The sequence below is a fragment of the Musa acuminata genome, chromosome BXJ2-8, assembly GCF_036884655.1.
Source record: "Musa acuminata AAA Group cultivar baxijiao chromosome BXJ2-8, Cavendish_Baxijiao_AAA, whole genome shotgun sequence".
NCBI lineage: Eukaryota > Viridiplantae > Streptophyta > Magnoliopsida > Zingiberales > Musaceae > Musa > Musa acuminata.
The window spans coordinates 2,733,937-2,755,986 of NC_088345.1; the positions used below are offsets into that span (position 1 = coordinate 2,733,937).

Consider the following 22,050-nt stretch of genomic DNA (forward strand, 5'->3'; position numbering starts at 1 on the left):
CAACAGCAGATGATGTCTCCATTAGGTGTGCGTGTGTGTGGAAGTTACGATCGATCGCATTTAAGGTGTTTAACAGACCCATTTAATCTTCTCTTTACCGTTCTACTTGTTGATATCGAAGAAAGCCACCGTCTTTGGGTTGGGTTGCCTCCTTATCTTTTCTCCGTCGACGCCTATCGCCACCGCTGCACCCACATGTCCCCATCCACTTTTCTATGGTGTTATGGTCTAAAGCCAACCTTTGGAGGCGAGAGGGCTCCTCGGGATAGCTTTTCAAGGCGTTCGAAAGGGATGCGAGGGGGGGCGAATCCACAGAGAAGGGGCGGCTGCAGAGGGGAAAGGATTCTTCTGCCTCGTGGTGTGTTGCAAGACTGGTTAGTGGTTGCAAGATCATGTTGAGCTGTGGGAATGCACGATGGTCACCATACGCTGAACATGCTACGGCAAAGCCACCTGAAGCTAAGAAGCTCTCTGCTGCTTGCCATACATGCATCTGTACCACCAAAAAAATCCATGTTTCTTTCTTTCCTTCCCTTCAGAGAATCTCCTAATTGTTTCAGAACAATTAAGAACAAAAAAAATTTAACTAGAAAGAATTCAGTTCAGATATAGGATATTTATTCAAAAGTTTTCGTAACTCAATCATATAAATCATCAAAGATCAAAGATTTGATTTTTTCTGACTCTATTTGTAATTCGCTAGAAGCTCGGAAAACAAAGAAAAGATGTATAAGAACGATATATCCATCCAGCAACAAAAAAAAAAGGAAAATGATTGAATGGAGAAACTCCACCTCTCAAGCATAAATAACCATACACAAAGTTGATGGAAATATCCTATTAGGATTGGAAGTGAAACATAGATGCATTTGGGATCCAAGAACCCTCTGATCAAACAAATCACAAGGTGCATGCACCTCCAATCATTGCATCATTGAGAACCTCCCAGAGTGTGGGATGTGACAACACTTTAATTAGCATCTGTCATCATTGCTTTGTTGCATTGGATAATGGTTTGGAAGGTGATGAGTGACAAAAAGTCATCACCTTGAGTAACAAAATCCAATTCCCAGTATATCTCTCATTAACCAGAAGAAAATAAGTAAGAACATGCCATAAAACCAATTAGAACTTCAAAATCCTTCATTCCACAGTCGTAAAGAAAGAGCGCACACGGTGAATGTCAAAGAATCCACAGCTAATGATAAAATTATGGACGAGGAAGCTTAAATACAAGTATTCACTCCCTTGTAAGAATTTTACATGACAAGAAAGAACCCACTTCCAGAAAATTGCACATGTTAGAGAAAGCCCATCCTCTTCAATAAATGGATTGAAGATGAGTTGCAGTGTGACCAAACAAAGAGCAAATACAAAACCATAAAGAGATTCAGATTGAAACATACAGAAGAGTGTATACATATAAACTGTTAAAGCTTACTACATATTTCTACATATTTGTAGGAATTTCACCTTGCCATCACTCTTACCTCTCAGGAAATCTTTACACCGTCCGGATGTGATTTTGCAAACCTCTGCCTTGCTGCATTTGAAGGCCTTTCACTAATTTCCATACTGGAATTCCTCTTGAAAATGGGCTTTGAGCAAATGTTAGCAGTCAACTCCATTGTGATGCTCTTTGAGGTTTTCTTCCGTTGCACGTACTCAATTTCAAAGAAAATTTAAATTAAGCACGATGGCTTGCCAGCTACTATAGGATGGTGTATATGCCAGCTCTGACACTTTTCTCCATGAGAAAAATACAAATTTTTTGCAGTGACAATGTGTTGGACAAAAATTTCAAGTACTGAATTCAACTGAAGCTGCCACAAAGTTTCTGATTCCAAGAACACTGAGATAAGACAGTGATGCTGGATAGAAAAGTCTTCTCTGAATCATTGGTCCTGCAACTACAGCATTATAACATGCTGATTTTAGCACAGACAGAGAAATTATAAAAGATGTCCAATTTCTCAAAATATTACCTATAATGGATGATAACTGGAGATTCCAGATATCATTTCTACAAAGATAAATGCAACACTTCCACCTTCGAAGAGCAATACGCTATAGAATTCCAAAGACTGTATATAGCGGTTGTTGGCTCCTTTGAAGGGCAGTTTGCCATACAAAATCTATTTGATGAAAGATTAAGAGAACTTATACACGATTCCAAAATGAGCAGGAGACTACAAAAGTGTAATGCTCCATGATTTTACATATCACTCTTTCTATCCATATTGTGGCAGAATGCTGCAGATTGTAAGACCAGAATTAAAAAATGAATTTTCCTTATAGCGATAATTTTTCCTTCAATTTTTCATTATACTTCTTAATGTATGTTGGTCTTTCTCCTTTTTCCAAACATAGATATCTTTTTTGCATTTTCTTAAAGCATAAAATGTTCACTCACAAATTAATGATCTTGTACAAGGATATATACCAGACATCACGAACGAAACTAAAATAGTGAACTCGCTCATTGTGCGGAGATGGAAGCTACAATGTGGAGACCAGAAGTAAATCATATTAAATTACTGCTTTTATAAAGAAGAAAACAGCAGCTTGCATAAGTAACAAAAAGAGGAAAAATAATGACATCTATTACATCTTACAACATGCTAGCTTTGTCCAACTTATCAATTGCATCTTAACCTCACATATAACTTGCAAAACCACAAGTTAACAACAAATCCACATATGAAGTCATTTCACAGCAAAGGCCACAGCCACATGATGAAGATCTTTGGAAGTATAAACTGCTGTCTTTGATTCTTGATTTTAACATTTATCTGAACCTCAAGCTCGGGAGGCAATACACAACCTAAACATATATTTTGTCTAATAATAACTGCTTAAAAATTTCCACTAACAGTGTCACCATAGATAGTAAGTAGTAAAATGATAATTCCAAGGAAAGTCAATAACTCGATTGGCACCATGAGAGAGACTGGCACTAATTTGCAAACTAAGTAAAGCTGATTAATATCTATAAGATATGACATTATTAATCCCAGAAGAACATACCAATTGAAGTCTCTGAGCTTCTTAGTTTGTAGAAACCATTTCCATCCTCATTGCTCGTTCATTCAGTTAGAGTAGATGTTGAATTAAATGGAAGTCCTAGCAAAGCTTCTGCATTGTGACCAGCACTTTTATCTCACTAATTCACTCTCCACATGAATTCTCAACCTGCCAAGTAACACAGGAGAAATTTAGAAAAAATTGAACAGTTTGAAACATTTATGCAGAATACATGACACAAGGATCTTAATAGAAGAGAGCCTTCAGCAATTTCACCCATCATAGATCAAATAAAATTATATATCTGAGAAAATCTGAGAATTCTGCTTCCACAAGTTTTACACAGCTGAGGCTCATACCTACTAACATAGTATTAATAAGGAGGAAGGTTGGCTGCAGATGAAGATGAATGCATTAAATACCCAGCAAATCATCTAAAATAAGAATAAGTCTCGAACAACATGATGCAAATTCTGCTAATAAACTAAACAAGGGAGGATGTAGAAATAATTTAATTTATTCATGTTTAAAAGTCAAACTTACTGATAATTACATAAGAATGTTCTCTGTCACAACTTAAAACCTCTCATAACCTATGGATGAATATATTCTCCCGGAATGAACAAAAAAAAGGATAATAAACAACCTTCTTCGGGACCATAGGGCTTCACAATTGTGCTATCGGTACATCATACAGGAAAAGACATCACCAACTTTTTCAGAAGTTGGCAAGATAATCCATTTAGTACTATTCAAAGATAGCTGAAACTTCAAACTTCAGCAAAAACACAGAATTTCCGGTCCTCACCAATTCGGTAACAAGCATGTGTGATATCAATATACTGGAAAGGATCATTGTATGAAAACAATCAACTTTATCTTATGCTTCTTATGCTCCACCATTTTTTGGATGCTTTCTCTTCAGGATTACCAAACTTTTGAAGTGATGCCTTTGTCTCCCGTAACCGCAACTTGTAAACCTTCTTCCAAGTAGAAAAACGTGCCTTCAATTTTTGCAGCTCTTCATCAGGGTTTATCTTAGAACTTGATTGCCCTGACTTAGCTTCAACAATAAACCCAGCATCATCCTCAAATACCTGCCGCTGCTGCTCAAACTCGTTTACAAGGTGGATAACTGCAATTTCCTTGCTATCATTACTCCTTACTTCTTCAGCACCAATGGACTGTTTGGCAGGAGTGTCTTCTGGTGTTTGGTTGACAGTTGATATGGTATCTTCGGAGTCATAACAGTTGTTAACTGCTGACATATTCAGCTGTCCAGGTCGATTTACCATGTCAGAAGTGAGGCTCTTTCTTGCAGCAGCTAAAGTTGACTGTATAAAGGACACAAATTCCATTAGGTATTTGTCATAGACTATTTCCTCTGCATACTAAATTAAAGAATAAATGCTCGTAGAGAAAATTGCATTGCATGTAAATAATTGACAATAAAAGTAGTTCAAAACTTCAAGAAAGCTTCCAAGGGTACTTTTCTGTCAGTTGGGAATCGGTTTGGAGAAAAGGACAAACTAAAATTGAATTTTGAGCAAAGTTTAAATTGAAAATGGAAAAAGAAATTATAAATTCCTTTTTCCTAAAAGAAGCCATACTAAATTACGGCATATATTTTATTTGAAGAGGAACCTTTAAGCATCTTGCTTACCAAGTATATTATAGAACTAGAAAAGAAAACAATTAGAAATTTCACCAAAGCAAAAAAAAAGATCACCTGCAAACTAGTCAGTTGTTTTTGCCATGTCTGTTCCATAGACTTCATTTTCAATTCATATTCTGACCATCTTGTGTCATAGTGTTTAAGTCGCTGCTGTAAGATAGCATTTTCTTCTTCCCTTTTTCTTAATGCTGCTTCTGCCCTTAAGGCCCGCCTGTGAAGTTCGTCCGTAACTGCTGGGTGAATTTGAGGGAGCTCACTGGTTTTGTCCTATCATTTAGTAACCATGGCACTTTAAGAACTTTAATCTGGGAAAATATTATAGAAAGGTAATATGTCTGCTATAGTCGTTAATCAAAATAAAAAAGGAAAGCTTGCTTTTTGACATGATCATGCGGAAAATTGTTGCTTCAATCGATCACAACTCAATATAGTCTTATCAAGCCATTTTTTGACACCATGTGCTTCTCCCATGTTATATTTCTTTCTATGTTCTCCAGATTTCTTTTTGCTATTATGCTTCTTACGTTTTTCTAACTTGACTTCACTTAACAATGAGCATGGTTTTGATCCAGCTGGACTGCTTTGTACCAGCCAATACTTCCGACCCGAACACGGACCAGCACTAGACCATATAATTCAGCATCAACCAATACTCATTTCTTATGTTTTCAGTAGTACTGGCCAATAGAGATTGGTATACTGCTCAATATACCAGTACCTTGTATCGGACCATTAATTGAACCTGTTTTATCTCACTTTCCGAATGAAAATAAAGTTTATAAATTTCTCTTTATCTTCTTTCCAGAAGGACACAAGGCTTCATTAGAAGAAAACACAATTGATGAATGCAGAACCAAAAAACAAATAGTTCAGGGATTACGGAAGTGAAAAGGATCTAAATATGCTTAGTTCTTTATTATGGTATACCAAATGAACATATGAAAGATCCAAGTAAGACATTTATGATGTTGAATATCTTCCTCGAGTTACAGGTAATGTGCATTCTAGTTATCAGGACTCTGTGTTGCTAGGCATCAGTAAGACATCAATATTCTAGTATAGATACATCCTCCTCTCTTATATATACTAATCTGCAATTATTAGTTCATATGATCCTTAATGGTACTTCCTAGACTACAAAAGGTCTTCTATAACAACACTATAAGAAGAAATGTAGCATGACACTGGTACTTGCTCAAAAAAGTCAACAGTTTCAACTTTGCTCTAAAGATTAAAGTGCCAAATAACTCAATAAATTAATTTCGAACAACTTCAGAAATTTTGCTGATGAGTTGCTTATGGTAGATTATTTTTTATTGAACAAGAATAAAAAATAAATTTCCTGATATTGCACTTGAAGACTGATAGGTCTTTGAACAGACTTCTTCTTACATAGAATTATAAAGTTAATACCTTCATAAGTTGTGCAAAATTTCTTTCTGAACTTTTGTTCACTTCCACATGATTGAGTTTTGCCATTTTGTGCATTTTCAAGTTGATAAAAGTCTTCCTTGCCAACCAACCACGGATAGCTACAGATAAGATGAAATTTCTAATGAGGGCAAATGACACAAAGGAACTAGAAAACAGCTAGATCCCCGACTACAAGCTATAATTATGTTACCAGACTGCAAAAGTATAATATCCTTCAGCTGGTAACTAAATCTTGTCCCCACTATCCATTGCCTCACATGCTTTTGAATGAGAATAGCAAACCTCCATCTCCTTGTCAAAACTTCAAATTCGCACCTCGCCTTTTCACCTCGGATAACTGTTTTTAATCACAAAAGCCCAATGAAGTATAGTAAGGTAGGTGAAGCTCAACATAAATTGAATGAGTTTTCTCAAAAGAGAAAAATAGAAATGCTTGAAAAATGACAGAAATGATTAGAATCTGAAAGTCTATCTGGCTAATGCAACCATAAAACACTATTATATTATAGAACAAGTGCAAATGTTTCACTGTATATGCACAAAAAGCCTGGTCAAAAATCAGTATTTACAGCAAGAGAATAGCTACTCCCAGTGCTTGTAGAAGCATTACATGATTGTAATGTAGTTGCCCCCTTCCTCAGCCGTTGATAGAAATTACGAGCTTTAAGACCACGAAAGTTCTTCTGAACCCAAACAATCCCCTGTAGAATTCTATTTCTAGCATCTTCCAGTACAGCAATCTGAATACATACACATGCCAGAAAAGATCAATCAACAATAACAGCATACAAAAGACAGATGTTAAAAAAGTATGTTACCATAAGATTATGGTAGGTGTGACTGCTACATTTAAAAACATGATTTGTCTTACTGGTCCATACCGATTTATCAACCAGCTGTTGGTATGGGACATACCGAACTGTATTGAGTTGTACTGAATGATTATGATAGGAAGTAATAAGTGATTGTAAACAAAAGATTCATGCATCAGATTGGAACAAGCTTGAATGAGGCTCCCATAAATAATGGTCAGCTAAGGTTATGATTTTGGTATCTATTTGTAGATTAATATATAGCCTGATAATGATTAAAAAACCTAATAGGCTCAGAAAGATACTACAACTGACATGAATAGGGAATCTTCAAGCTTCAGAAATATATTGAAATTCTGAGGCAATTGAGAATTATACCAAATTCATTAATGATGATCAAAATTTGTTAACTTAGGGAAATTTATTTTTCCTTTCTAACCTAGAGTTGAATAAAAATATCACACCAAGTACTTTTCCTGTAGTCTGGATTATAGGATGTACACTAAATTATTGTATTAGAACTATGACACCCATATACCTTAGTGATCCCACATAAAGAGAGGTGCTTGGGTTGTTCTATACATATTCACATCAGCTGATAAAGGATCGATGTGTGTACCTAACTAGAATGCTTTACTAGTAAGTAATGACTGGTTCAGCATGTATAATGGAGAATCTCATCATAATCATGCATGCCTGAAACATTTAAGAACATTTAAGAATGATCAAAATAGAAACTATCAATCTAAAAACTAAGAAGTGGGTTATGTTTTCAATGTTACAGAATACAGACATATATGGACAATTTTTAAGTTCTGATGCATCACAACAAGAAAACTTAATAGAAAACGCTCATTAGAAGAAGTTTCAATACCTAATTTATATAAGTTCTGAAACTCTGTTGTCAAGCACAATAGCAAATAATAGATATCAATACACAAAATTGAACAGTTACAGTTCAATTACAACATAAAAAATATGTATATTTGGTTTTATTCTTGTAAGCACTAAACTTGAAACATCACTGTCATATATCCTATCATTTATCCAAAAGATAGTCGTTTAACTGCAAAGGAAGTCTAGTTCAATGAACCTTCAAAAACTCTAAGCTCCGACAGTCCTCGAGGACAAACAAAAACTCAGAGAAAAAGCATAAGTCAATGGTTATTATGTATGAGAGAGAACAGGAACAAGATATTTACGAGAATGCAATTGTCTGTCTACTTCAAGTGAACCTTTAGATTAGGTTTTAATAACCAGCATAGACATGTCAAACATGCAAAAGGGATAAATGTTAAAGAGATAATGAGAAAGAAATTGCCTGTCCTGTGCGGAAAAATAACTTTGTGTAACCAACTCTATACATCTCAGGTGGCACATTGAATTGCTGTAGGATGGCAACTGACAAACTGAGTGCATCCTGAGAACTTGAAGTCTGTAAAAGAAGAAAGCCATACCTAGAAGGGAAAAATATAAGCATGTCAGAATCCCACAAATATTGCTCCATTACATTCTTGAGGCAAAAGAAAATTTCACAAATTACCTTTCAGCAAATAGTTGATGTGTCATTCGAGTTGGATAGCCTGACCTGGATATCCGGACAACTTCAAGGACCCCACAGCATCTTAGCTGTTGTAACACAAGATCATGTTCGTACATGCTGGGAAGTTGCTTGCTGTTTGGCTTGATGCACCGAATGAAATGGGGAGTAGTACTTTCTAACCGCTGCATCAACTTGAAAAGTTGACCCTAGGATCATTTTAAAGTATTTCAAAGTTCAGTTTGCCTTCAAATTTAGATCAAAATTTCCAAGATCAACCACAAGATTTCACTAACATTAGTCCAAGTCCTCTGGCATGCCATGCAGAAGTCCCTTCTACATGTGTAAGTTGTATAAACTATGCAGTCTAAACAAATGAAAGAAAATGGTTGAACCTCTTAAGAAACCCGCATAGACGCTTGTGGTTTCAGTCATTGTTAGAATATTACTAAATGCAACTGGAGATCATGACTTACCAAAGACAGAAGCAACATCCTTTTAGGTAAGGACAAAAGCATCATGAAGTACTGTGCTTATCACAGCACAGAGGATGCACCAGATATGTCGATTCACAATGGCATGCAGGCATTTTCTGGCTCAAAACAGACCAGTTTTCTCTTCATGATCCGCACATGGCTAACAAATACTATCATTGCATGGCATTGTACAATCATGTCAGCCAGTAGTCATTATTGTGTATATCAGAATATTTTAAACTTCTGTGTGACTGAAGTCTGACAATACGTGATTTACAAAATCTGCAGATACATCAGCAGAAGTAAAATGGCATCACAACAAATATCCAATCAAGACTATGATTCATGGTTTGCAGTATAAGCCAAGTCCAAAACAAATATCCCTAAATTTTCATGTCGGGATCCTAGAACAATCCAATAGATCCTGACATATTTCTGGCAAATCTTGGTGGTATGATCAATTATAGTGCCAGTCGATCCAGTTTACACAGATCCCAGACAAATGCCTGCTGATCTTAATACTCACCAGTGAACTTCTAGATGATCCCAATCATTGTCCAACCAACCCTAGCTGGTTTTTTATCAAAAATCCATTTGCATGTGGATTCAAGGAAGCAATGTTCTATCTGTAAAGCTCTTTATGAGTTAGAGGTTCAAGGAAGGCTTCTGGAGCCAGAATTATATAGCAAAAGCAATTTAAATGTAAATTTAAATCAATAGTGCAATGAAATATTGTGAGATATTTTAGGTGTTTAGTTTTCTTGAACAAAAAAATTTTGGAAAATAATACATAGAGATGTAATACAAACGATAAAGAGGAAGCAGTAGCGGAGGAAGAAAAATGAAAAAGGGGTGGAGGAAGAGAAGGAAGAAGAGGAGGAGAAGAGGTGGGAGTATACCTAGGAAGAAAAAGGAACACAACGATGGCGGCATCACAAAGCAACAATGGCTTCGTGAAGCAGCAGCAATGGCAATGACAGCAACATCACGAAGCAACAACAATGGCAGAAGCATCGCGAGAAGAGGGCTCATGTTCACAAGCCCTAGTTTATATTTTTTTGGGTTTTTTTTTTCTTTTTTGAGTTGGACTGAACCACCCGAAACAGGGTGGTCTGCAGACCGGTCCATGTCCGAACCGATATATCCTTTATAGGAATTTTTGTACTAAAATGACTCAAGGTTATATAACCTAAACACATTAGATTAGTGTAAATAAATCCTAATATTTCAAATTTTGATAAACATAAACATAAACATATATATATATATATATATATATATATATATATATATATGATTTTTTTTTTTTTGTATTTTTCTTACCTATTCAATCCTGCATGTCATGCTGGATCCTAGTCCTTGATCCTAGGATGGATATTGATTGTGCAAACCATAAAAGGAGCTAGTAGAAACCAAAAGACAAGGAATCAAGCACGTTTAGACTATCAATTAAATTGGGCTATGATAGGATATTTGAAAACTGAAAAGTCTTAGAAGCTTACCATTTACAGCCCCTTTTTTACTATTAACAATCCCTTAAAAAAATAAATATTATTTTATTTTTTATAGCCCCAGTATTATCGATTTTATCCCCTTTTTTTTCTTTTTTTTTCTTCCTCGCAACACTTTATTTTATCTTGGCTGTCGACATCGCTATGCTCATTGCCATCGTTGTTCAGCGCTCAATGCCAATGCTGTTCGACCCCACTCACCACCCCCTCAACGTCGTCCTCCAAAGAGGAAGAAGAAGATAAGGAAAGGAGAAAGAAGACGAGGAGAAAGAAGGAGAAGAGGAAGAAGATGGTATTTATGTCCATTTGCAAAGGGATAGATTAAAAATATTAAAAATAAAATAAAATAAGGTTGTAAATAATAAAAAGAGAATTGCAAATAGTAACCTCCAAGCTTATATGGTTTGAACATATACGACAGACAAGATGGGAAGAAAAGAACATGAAAGCAAGACACCATAAGCATGAAACTTGGACACTAACAGGGCCTTGACCACGAAGGTGCTTCAAAGGATATGAGGCATATGAACTTGACTACCAATATGAAATAACAAATGGCGATCCCTCATGGAAGAACTATTGCAGGAAGCTACTGACAACAGGCAAAGGCAAAGCTAAATAAAGTGAGATAAACCCTCCAATCTAACATGATCACTGAAAAATCAGAAATCAAATTTTCAAGAAAGACACCCAACTTTCTTGCATCTTGGAATAGATTGGTAACCAACTTGATACACAAATTGAAAAATCAAACAAGTTCTGAGTCATCAAACAAATATTCCAAGATATCTGAGAGTAAAGCAAAAATCTCCAATTTTGTCCTTGAACTTGACAAGAACAAGAGACTTAGTTTCATGAAAAAATAACAACTCAGTTATAGACCAAATGGGAATTAGTTCAACTGAAAGCAAACTGTGCAGACAAGATATGGACCACTTTCACTTATTATGGTAGCACAGACATGTATTATTTTTCAGAAATGAATGCATAGCATATGTAACTCAACTAGATGCAAGCCACACATATTAAATAGAAAATCATCCATGCCAAAAAGAACATGGGAAGCAAAATCAATAATATTATCTCTAAGATGACTGGATATTTACTTCCAATTTCAAATGAGGAACTACCTTAAATTTTGCCACAACGCTTTGCTTTTGTAGGTCAAAACTACTTGATTGCCGAAACCGGCTTGACTCCTTCTCAGGTTGCAGTATGTTGTTGGCAAATGACTGTGGAAGCTGGCAAGCACATGACAAAAGTAACTGGACCAAATCAGCATGCAATGTATCTCTGTTCTTCTCCAGGAAACCACTTGAATCATATAAAACCTGTTATCCACCTAATTGTTAGTCTATGGAAGTTGACCAGTGAATAAATTGTTGGTTGCTTAAAATGAAAGAATGATTTAAGCACGCTAACAAATCTAACGAGATATAACTCATTTGATGCCTTGTTCAGAGACCAAAATTTTTTTTATAAAAAAGTTGAAGTAATACTGTATGCTCATCAACTAAGGAAAAATGAACCCAGGACAAAGTATATACTTTTCTTTGATCTGATTCACTGCACTATTTACTTTGGACAATATCTTAGTTGACGTTGCTTAATGTTTCAGAACACTACTATTTGCTTCCTGTAAAGGGTGAACCTTGATACAACAATAAAGTGACTTGATTGTCTAGGATTCAAGTCACAAAAACAAGCTTTTCCTTCTAGGACAAACCACCCCCAAACCCCACAATGACAGAAGCCATGTGTGCTGGGTCATCTCTTTTACTATTTGCTTGTTGTCAGAGTTGAGTACAACTTATAGTGATTGAAATAAATATTAATAAATAAATTACAAGATGCTGAATTAATAATTCCACAGATCTTTTCTTGAAAATCTATAGACACTTTCCCACGTTATGGTTCCAATGAAAATCATCAACACTATATGCAGTCCAAGCCAAATGGCATATTCAAGATATAATTTTCTTTATGTGCAAAAAACAATTTTCATATGAAAAGTTAATATAATCAAGAGTATAACTTCATTGAACTAAAAATGGATTTCATATATTACAGTAACCAAAGAAGAGACTTTAAATTCTATCAAAAACTGTTCAGGGAAGCAGCATAGAATCTGACCTCTCTGGCATAGTGGGAAATCCTAAAAGCACCTCCCCTTTCCCCCTTAAAGCAGTGATTACCAGTGAAGTGCTGCTTAAGTTTGTTAGCAAAAGTCATATCAGTAGCTTTGGGAAAAGTCGACTCTTCATCTAAAAGTGATATTACCCCTAGAGGTTTCTGTAATGAATGAAAAAGCAAGATTTAACATAATTCCAATATATTAAAATTATAGACCATGAAATTGTTCTCATTAACTTAGAGATGAGGAAATATGCTTGATAGTATTAGATATAATTATTTTGGCAAAAGCAAGCAGAAGAATGCAAAGAATCCCAATGCTGTCAGGTACCTAAAAAAAAAAAACACAACCCAGAATAAGAAATGAACTTATAAAAGTAATCCAAAATATAGCATATATGATACTGAAAAATAATTCTAGAATTACAGGAAGCAACCTTATCTCGTTCATGGGAACATCAAGACCATTAATGTAAGCTTAAAACCTCATGAGTTGTTCTCAAATTAAAGCTCATACAAGATTAATTGAGTCATGCATGACCCTATTGAAAAGCCAGGATATAGCCGAAAGTTTAGTACTTAGCATTGCCAATATTTAAGATATCTGCTAAGCATTACAGTAAGTCTGCTTATGTACAGCACAAATTTTCTGTTATATTAGTCCTTGTTTAAACATTTACAGTTATAGGATAACATCAAACTCATAGATAAGAACATTAAAGACCATGTTATTCAGTAATTGAAGTCCATATTAAGATTAGTTGAACCAAACATTTACCAGTAAAAACCAGAATATGGCTAATTATAATAGTTGAAGATTAGGTTCCACAGTTGCACACTACAAAATAATTTAATTAAACAAACAAGGTTCTCTTTGGATTTCTCTAAGTTAAAATGAGGGTTATAGCAAGGTACAAAGGGTCAACGATTCAGATACCAAAGTGTACTGACCTACTTAGTATACCAATATGAAATACTACTAGTATGCTAACAATATTGAAGTAAAACTAACTATTGTGGAATAAATGGGGGACGAGCCAGTGGCCTCATATCAAGGTCGAGGAAACTTGCAGCTAATAAGCAAGAGCCCCACCCTTTCCTTTTGAGGTGCGGGCTCATCCCTTTCCTTTTGAGGTACCGTTATGTAAGGGCATACCATGTGGTACCAAAGCAGACAATAGTTTAAGGAATAGACAAATCCTCAAACCCAACATTTGATTAACAATTGGATGCTATACAAGTTTTGTACAACCTCACTTGATAGAAGTTTCATAAAACCTCCCTTGATAGGGATACATCGGGTGACAAACTAATAGCCCCATGTTAGGTAGACTCAAAATATGTCTGGGCTCATAAGCAAGAATCCACCACTTTTCTCTTCTGGCATCTTTTTCAATGACAATCATGCTGCCCATGGACCACATGGACAATACCTAAAAGACACCATAGATCATCAAACCCCCAAAATTTGATTGATGAAATGTTGGTGGCCATTCATGTCCCCACTATACTCATCCCAACCAGGGGCTAGACAAACCAATAGTTGCACATCAAGGAGACTCGAGGAAAGATTGTGGCTCATAAGAAAGGATCCACCCCTTTACCTTAAAGGTCTCTTTTTCGAGAGTAGAACCATATGGCCCATGATCAAATCAGACAATATCTCATGGAACATAGTACAGATATAATTGTCGATGCCGACCAAATCAAAGCAACACAAACATACAATACCAGTAAAATGGTAATTAATATAAACCAGAATTTAAATCATTGCTAATAGCCCTACAGCAAGTTACAAACTAGATCACAAGTGATGTAGATAGACTAGAACACTATGTTAAGCCTACTTTATGATTCAGAACCAAAGATACACCAGCGTGGAAATACTATATCCAGAACACTATGTTAAACCTACCTTATGATTGGGAACTAAAGATACCCCAGGGTAAAAATCCAGTATCTGGACCACCCAAATCACCTGGACGGCTGGACCACATATTTGGATGAGTGAATTCAACATTCAGGCCAATTGGGTCAAAAGGACCATGTGACTATGTTGGTTCAAGTTTACCATTTGGGCCCAATAGTTAAAAAAGATTGTTATTGTTTAAACAAAACAAATTGATATGGTTCAATGTAGCAATGGATAGAGAAATAAAATTTCAGCAGAGGAAGCACCATAAGAAAAAAACCTTGGAATTGGTACATTTTAGGTTGCAATTTTTTTATTTCTCTAGCATGGAGGTTCTTAATATCATGGACGTTCCCCTTGCTCCCTAATCCTAGGATTTGGGCCCTCCAACCATTAACACTATTCACGCTGTTATCATGCCTGGAATCACATTAAATTTTAAAAAATTACAACCACATTGAACTTTCCTAATCAATCATATAATGCTTGGGTGTGAAACAACCACCCCCAGGGTTATCTTTGGCTTCATATGAAAGTTAAATATAGTTATAATCCACATGTTAGATCTACCACAAAGTCACAAGCAATCAACTCGAAAGAAACAATTCATAAATTACAACATTTCTGAACATATGACAAATACCTTCTCCAAGAGGTTTAGACAATTGGCGTTATCCAAAAATTCAACTTTGGCCCAATCAATTCCATCTTGGGCATATTCCTACAGAAAGCAAGAATAGAAATAAGGATATTCATTAAACACTGGAAATTAGACTAATAACACTTATTAAAAATTCAATCAGATTGATGGCAATTTTCAAGGGAAAAAGATCCTAGCGTATAAAGGGATTAAACCATAGACCATACTCATTTAAAAAGAAGTGTCAAAATATAACCAACACAAAGACTATCATGTTATTGATATGTGCACTGACTAGGCACTGAGGTATGCCAAGAACTGCAAGCTGTCATGATTATCCAGCAAGTGGGAATTTCTGATCACTAAGGCTGTCTTCGAAATGTATTTCAAGTGCATGATGAACTCAGCACATGACTTTTCTTAGAATGAAGCTCAAATGAACCTGTGCTAGGAATTGCAAATACTGCATTTGGAAGTAGCGATTACGAAGAAGCAAAAAAATCAAATCCTGTGGAAATGCATTACTAAACTGGTTACCAGACCAGTCAAAACTTGTCAATATCATTAAAAACTCCGAATCAAGCTGGACTTAGGAGTTGGATGGGTGATAGAGAAAGGAAATAGATGTCTGTATTATCCTTCTAAGGCCCCGAGTTGTATCCTATATCCATATAAAAAATCATAGCAGTTATCTACTCACACGTCTGTCCTCCTATTTTAAGTTTTGCAACATTAGTGAATCTGCATGGTTTCATCTGCATGTCCATGCTTCAAAATTATGCCATTTTTAATCTAAGTTCCATTTCATTTTATATTTCTTTTCTCTTTTCTTCCAACATAATTCCACCCAGAGCAGTTACCTACAGAATCAAACATTGAATTTCCTTGTACAAGAAAGATGCAATGTCAAACAGTATGACTAGACAGTAGATACAGTAGAGTTCAGATGTTAAATTATCAAAACCCAACAATCGGATTTTGAAATGTGCCAATTATTTTAACTGACATGAACAGTGACCAGTCTTTCATGTTTAAACCATATTGCACACGGTATACTTATTGCATTTTCTACTGCTTTAGTCAAAGGCTTCTCCTTTCATTTTCAAAAAAGAAATGTGCAAGAGATAGAAGTGGTAAGCCCACTTTTACTTAAATTATTTATAAGTAAATTATATTTTTATAATAAAGTGATAAAATATTTAGCAAAGAATTCTGCTCAGCAGTATAAGAAAATAAAGCAGCCCACTAGTGGAAAGAAATAACAGCAGTGTCAAGAAACTTAGAACCTGCCTCCTGTTCAAGTTTAAATAGATGACGATTGAAGTGCTGTTGTAGTTGCTCGTTAGCATAATTGATGCAGAACTGTTCAAACCCATTGTTCTGCAATGGTTCAAATGTTAGTCCAACAAAAAAGAAACATAATGTGAAGCAGATATTAAATTGAATGTAACCATAGGATCCATACATTAAAAGACTCAAAACCAAAAATATCCAAAATGCTGATCGATCGTCCGGTACAGCATTTGCCTACTCCAAGTGACTTGTTGATTTGTCCCACAAGCCAGTCAAATAAATTACAATAAATTGATTTTGCCAATGCATCCCTGGTGTTGATTGCCTGCAATAAGAAAGAGATACAAGAAAAAAAAACATATGAAGACTGGGCATTACACCATATTGATGGAGAAGAGTACACAGATGCAAATTTGGACCTGCTGTAATGTAAGCTTTTGAACAATACTGTCGTTGCCAGCTTGAATTTTACGAGTTGATAAAGATAGCATCAAATTTGGTACTTCACAACCCATCAACTTTGCTGCATTAGTTACTCCTGCACACAGACAAACTCCCAAAAAATTACATGATATATCTTCCAAAATGAAAGAACTTTAACTGCCTCCTTTAATATAATAAAATGTGAACATGAAATGATGAAAACTTATTATCTATTAATATTTTAGCCTAAAGAAGATTAAATTTTCTTCATCCTCTCATACCCAGTAAATTGCAACATACTAGACTTTTGTTACCTCAACTAGACTTTGGAATAAAAACAAAGTAATATTGTGGTCTGGCTTCTCAAAAGAATTGCACCAAGTTCCATAATTGTTTGGAGCGGGAAAACCATATTTTTATTATGATATGTCAATTATGTTTTTGAATGAAGCCTTCATAATTTTGTATTTTCAACTTGGATGGCATAACTCAATATCACTGGCCATTCAAACTCTAAACTTTAGATAAGGGTATTTAACCAAGCATGTGATTTGCATTCAGCTAGAGTTCTTGTTTCTTAGGTTAAACATAGAAACTTCTCCAATACAAGTGCTGGACCAGTAAGTAGCGTCAAAATTCATTTGAAGCTTCTAATGTTAAACAAACATGCAAGAGGCATCATCAAAGAGTTTGAGGCACCAAATAATGGGAACAAGAGACAGCGATTTATGTTACACATATAAAATAGTATACCTTCACCAAGGATAACTTTGACATGATTTTCGTTGTCAATCACTGAGAAAGCAATGTTACCCAGCCATAGTACTGCTGCAAGCATGGAGAACACATTCTTCTGATCTTCCTTTGAGATCTTGATGACATCTAAGGCTTCCTGGAGAATTTTTTTTAAAAAAAAATTAATGCCAATTTTTAAAAAAAAGCTTCAATAAAAAAGTTCAAGGTAATATAAAATGGGCCTAGGTGAGCTACTGAAATTTACCATTAATACATGAAATCTTTTTGCATCATCAACATTATCTATGGTCAAGCAGTCACTCTGCTTCAAGTATTCATATTTGTAGGCTGCTTTCAGATTCAACTCCTCTGCATAACAAGAGACACATGAATGACATAAGTTTACAAGAGACACATGATATGACTAAAGATTTTCAGATTTACGAGCCTATCAGGATAACTGAGTAAATGCAGTAACTGAAAAAGTTTGTATTTGCTAATAGAACAGAAAAACAATTTACAAGGTATTTATCTGGGTTTTTCCAAATTATTCTACCCTCATCATCAAATCTTTTGACTGATTACTGACACAAAAAATGACTTATTTTATCATTTTACAGCTTGGAATTTTTGTATTAATTAATTATCCTTGCTATAAATAGGGAAAACAAAATAAAAAGAAATCTGCACTATAATAGCATCAGAAAGTACCCATAGTATAATATATCTTAAACATCAAATAAGGGAATAATAACAAAATTTAACAACTAAGGCCATAATAGAAAAACATGATCACCTTTAAGACCACAAGAAGCTCCAGCACAAAGTTGATAGAATACATGATATGACCTTTCACCTGTTTCTCTCTGAACCACTCTTGACTGCTTGTACAAGAGAAAATTTTCATACACCATTAAATATCATATCAATAACATTATTCTAATTTAAGATATCTTTTAACCTTTGTAGGAGTACCTTTTCGAGTAAGACTTGCATGCATCAAAGTTTGAAGAATAAGAGAGGAGAAAAAGTCAGTTGATATATAAAACATAAAATGAGAAGCAGCAAACAGGCATAATTTCTTACAGGTTTGGATCTTAGCACCACAAATTTTTCCAGCGGCACTAAAATGTATTTCAATTAGCTTTCCCTGCAGCATATAAATAAACATATTTTCAAACAATAATCAAATTGGAAGCTCCATATTGGCATTACTGAGGGTTACATGTCCATTAACAAGTAAAAAATCTGGTGAAAATAAATAAAATTTTCAGTGGACTTGGGCAAACTCACAAATCGGCTGGAGTTGTCATTTCTTGAAGTTTTTGCATTTCCAAATGCTTCCAGTATTGAATTAGTCTGCAAAACCTCATCCTCTATGCTGCCACCACCCCCAACATCTGCAAGATACTGCATTGCAAATTTTGTTGTCTCGGTTTTACCAGCACCACTTTCACCACTGTGACTCATTACACAGAATAGTTCATCAAGCAAAGCTAACTCAATTTTTCTATCTAATTAACAAGCAGAAGAAGCATAAATAGGTTAAAGTTTCACATATTCCTAGGGAGAGAAAAGATATAACCACCTTATTATGATAGATTGATCTACTCCATCTGCAGAACCCGCACACAGGAATTATCAATTAGTCCAGAAATTCATGTAACCACTAATGGGCATAACTAAGAGAACTGCACAATTTTCAACAAAAGACACTTGTCTACCTCTCATTATTTCATTAAAAGCAGTATCCGCTATTGCAAAAATATGTGGGCTGTCTTTGAGTTTCTGCTTGTAAGCTGTAACATAATCTCTTCCATAAAGGGGCACCTCTTTGAATGGATTGACTGCAACCAAAACAGGCCCTGCTTTGGTCTAAAGAAAGGAAAAGAAACCAGCAAATAAGTTAAAGCATAGAAAACACAGGAAGAGTTACCAGGAGTAATGTCTGTTCAAAAACATGCTTACATAAATAAAATCATTGGCATATCGGTATTTAATATTGTGGAGAACTGCAGGTTCATTTAAGTAACTAAGTTGTATAAGATTGTCAACACCATCAAGGATATGTGGATTGGCAGGTAAGATACTTTCCCTGGAAACTGAATGAACCTGAATAGAAACACTAGTTAGTACTTGGGTGCCATTTATTAGAATGCTGCAGACTTACAACCTACAGATTAAAAACTTACATTGCCATTAGACAGCAAAATATCTACATAATCTCTGGAAATTGTATGGATCTGGCCCAGCTCCCACCTGGCATTGGAGATCCAACACCAAACCTGCAGGTTCTGAAATGAAGAAGACACCATAAGTAACGTGCTTGACAAATTTCCTAAAGAATAAATATGCCAAAGAATCGAGCATAAATTTTGTGCATGTCAGAGGAAGTTCAACAATTTTAGATCTGAAACGGTGCAGCAGAATTACATGTTGATTTAAGCAAATCTCCAATGTCATTATAGTGAATTAATTCCATGAATCCACATCAAAGGTACCATGTTTTTCCTTGGAAAAGAAAAGGCTAACATGCTTGGACAAAATAAAATGAGTCACAAATTCTGAAAGATGTCATGGCAACGACAGCAATGTTTCTTGTAATCAAGCAAATCAGAGAACATAATGATGACATTTTCTGAAAAATACTAATACCTTCTTTAGGGCATATTTAATTGTGTCACACCATTCTGACTTGTCATCCAGCAATACTGCTGATGGCAACTGGACAGCAGCACTCACTCGATTATCGGTTACCTCCACTTTTTCCTCATAATTGTCTCTCTTTGTAATCTTGATATATGGAGATTCTAATGGTCGCTCCACCTTTGCCATCCTCTTACTTTGAAGTATTCCACTTCTAAACACCGCCCCCTTATCACCCCTTGGCATGTCATATTCCGTCTTGTCATCCCACTTCATAGAGTCCGTCAAAAGTTCCTCAGGTGCACTTCTGTCTAGTTTAAGATTGACGGCCAACAACCTTCTTGAAGTGGGGAGGCGTCCCCTCGAGGTGGGGCGGACCGGCAAAGCCGGTGGCAGATCTTTTGGCTGCTCATCCCTCAGCCTGATAGTATCCAGCATCACCTCCAGTGAGCTCCGAGCGACGGTAGGAGTCATAGTGGCAGCTGACATGATTCCAAACCCTCAAATTGAAAATAACTACCAAAATGACAACTTTCTCAATGCAGAACAAGAAAGCCGCAATCTTTTTTGGAGTTCCTGCAGTTCAGAGTCAAAAAGAGATATTTCCTGCGGATTTAGTTCAAGGAACACGACCCTGTAACACTATACTTCGAACACATTGAGCACAGGGGAACAAAATAAGAACCTGGAATCTATCCCGCCCTTGCCGAAGACCCTGAAACTTGGAATCAAGGCAACGCCCACGCAAGAAAGCCTTCATCACCGAGGACAGGCAGGAAGGCGGGGATGGAGATCACCGTACTGCTCCAAAAATCAAACTAAAACCCGAGTTACCAGCGTTGCTGTAAGAAGAGATGGGGGCTAAAAAACAAAAAAAAGCTTCCTTTGAAGGGAAAACTAGGGTTTGTTTCCCCGGGAATTCAAATTTTCGCAATGGAGCACGGGACCCATCCGTCCCTTTTCTTCTACTTCTCCACAGTAACAGCAGAAATCAAGAAAACGAAAGCGACGGGTTCTCGAAAGGAAAGCCCTTCGATGTGGAGAAAATTACGCGCACGGGCAATGGCAAGGAGACGAGAGGCGCTCGTGCTTGAGATCGCGGTTTGGGTAATTCGCGAGACGGGAACGGCACTGCCCTTCGGCCCACCGTCAATGTCGAAGGGGTCCGTTCGAAGCCCGTTGGATGTCGAGGGTCGAGAGCGCATCTCCAACGTTCCACAACAAGCGAACGTTCCATGTGACGGCATCGACCTCATATCAGCCACCAGAAAAGAACTCATTGCGCTGAAGGTTCTGTTGCAAGCAGCAGCCAAAGAAAGGTATCATGAGCTTATCTTAGAAGTTCTAAGTCACATATTGAGACTCTATGGTAGGTTGCATGTAATATATTGACAGGACCATTGGGTTTGAACGTGTTCTTGCTCAGGAGAAGTAGCTGGGAAGATTGAAATTTTCGATTTGTTTGGATCAGTGTCGGAATCATAATCTCCAGTATGCGTATATTTCAGGGGAAAGTTCAAATGAGTTAGCAGTTATAGCATTCCCCATCGAATGGCATATCTCATTCGATCGGCTGCATGACATCAATTAAGTAATGTTTATGATTTACAAGTGATCAGATATTTGCATCTGTTCTTCGAGCCGAATCGAACCCGATGAATCAAATCTATCGTTACCTGGAGACGTTGGATCGGACCACCCGACCATCACACGGTACACAATCGACGGTGCCAACGACATGAAGCCGAGAACACCCCGAATAGTTTTCGTTCTACGCGCTTTCCCTGCCCGAACGA

At 36.2% G+C, this 22,050-nt stretch overlaps 1 protein-coding gene across 3 annotated transcripts; it reads right to left on the bottom strand.

Moving 5' to 3' along the window:
• Positions 1-1,403: 1,403 nt before the first annotated feature.
• On the bottom strand, positions 1,404-21,506 carry LOC135618651 (myosin-1-like). 3 transcript variants are annotated; one of them, XR_010489088.1, is made up of 27 exons: positions 20,940-21,505; positions 20,264-20,830; positions 19,801-19,902; positions 19,577-19,720; positions 19,333-19,483; positions 19,197-19,224; positions 18,902-19,067; positions 18,695-18,758; positions 18,584-18,597; positions 18,405-18,489; positions 17,874-17,977; positions 17,627-17,765; positions 16,870-16,988; positions 16,623-16,775; positions 16,448-16,537; positions 15,161-15,238; positions 12,606-12,764; positions 11,603-11,803; positions 8,489-8,694; positions 8,267-8,402; positions 6,744-6,873; positions 6,324-6,470; positions 6,113-6,231; positions 4,754-4,966; positions 3,833-4,358; positions 3,028-3,192; positions 1,404-1,910 (listed from the first exon to the last, which is right to left on the bottom strand). XR_010489088.1 is itself a non-coding variant. In XM_065119713.1 (25 exons), exons 2-25 carry the CDS (start codon positions 20,741-20,743, stop codon positions 3,900-3,902), a joined length of 3,687 nt encoding a protein of 1,228 aa, XP_064975785.1. In that variant the 5' UTR covers positions 20,744-20,830; positions 20,940-21,505; the 3' UTR covers positions 3,497-3,899. The 3 variants fall into 3 exon arrangements, 1 of the variants encoding a protein (XP_064975785.1); XR_010489089.1 differs by lacking the exon at positions 12,606-12,764 and having other exon boundaries at positions 20,940-21,506; XM_065119713.1 differs by lacking the exons at positions 1,404-1,910; positions 3,028-3,192 and having other exon boundaries at positions 3,497-4,358.
• Positions 21,507-22,050: the final 544 nt, after the last annotated feature.

Bases quoted from the DNA above. Each gene is read 5' to 3' on its own strand.
- LOC135618651 (XM_065119713.1), bottom strand. From the start codon at position 20,743: ATGTCAGCTGCCACTATGACTCCTACCGTCGCTCGGAGCTCACTGGAG. The intron at 18,759-18,901 runs GTGAGTTTGCCC...TATATGCTGCAG, and splicing joins ATGACAACTCCAGCCGATTT to GGAAAGCTAATTGAAATACA. The intron at 12,765-15,160 runs GTATTTGTCATA...CATTCATTACAG, and splicing joins GTCTAAACCTCTTGGAGAAG to AAACCTCTAGGGGTAATATC.